The sequence below is a fragment of the Pteropus alecto genome, unplaced genomic scaffold, assembly GCF_000325575.1.
Source record: "Pteropus alecto unplaced genomic scaffold, ASM32557v1 scaffold49, whole genome shotgun sequence".
Classification (NCBI taxonomy): Eukaryota; Metazoa; Chordata; class Mammalia; order Chiroptera; family Pteropodidae; genus Pteropus; species Pteropus alecto.
The window spans coordinates 1,013,438-1,013,826 of NW_006443131.1; the positions used below are offsets into that span (position 1 = coordinate 1,013,438).

Sequence of the window (389 nt, forward strand, 5' to 3'; positions counted from 1 at the left end):
GGGACCGTAGGTAGCCTTGTCGTGGGGTGGGACTCAGTGACAGGGTGAGGACCGCCAGCGAGGCTAACACTGAAGACGTCTGCTCTCACCTCGGGCAGCGGCGACGGGTCTCAGTGGAGGAAAACCCGGGGGGAGGGCGCTCAGTGGGAAGGACCCGGGAGGACACAGGGCGCCACCTGAGCCCCCTCGCCACCCCCCTTCCATGCCGATTCCAGATCTTGAAGATACTCGCAGGGAAGGTCGTGGTGGGGCACGCCGTCCACAACGACTTCAAAGCCCTTCAGTACTGCCACCCCAAGGCCCTCACCCGCGACACCTCCCACATCCCCCTCCTCAACCAGAAGGCTGACTGCCCGGAGAACGCCACCGTGTCCCTGAAGCGCCTCACC

General features: G+C 65.3%; 1 protein-coding gene across 1 annotated transcript in view; it reads left to right on the forward strand.

Moving 5' to 3' along the window:
- The window catches only part of ISG20L2 (interferon stimulated exonuclease gene 20 like 2), a 4,326-nt gene that overhangs the window by 2,391 nt on the left and 1,546 nt on the right, over positions 1 to 389 (forward strand). The window contains exon 2 of the mRNA XM_006923496.3: positions 216 to 389. This exon is cut by the window's right edge and continues 36 nt beyond it. Within this exon, the coding sequence (XP_006923558.1) occupies positions 216 to 389 (174 nt within the window). The remainder of the gene's footprint in view (positions 1 to 215) is intronic.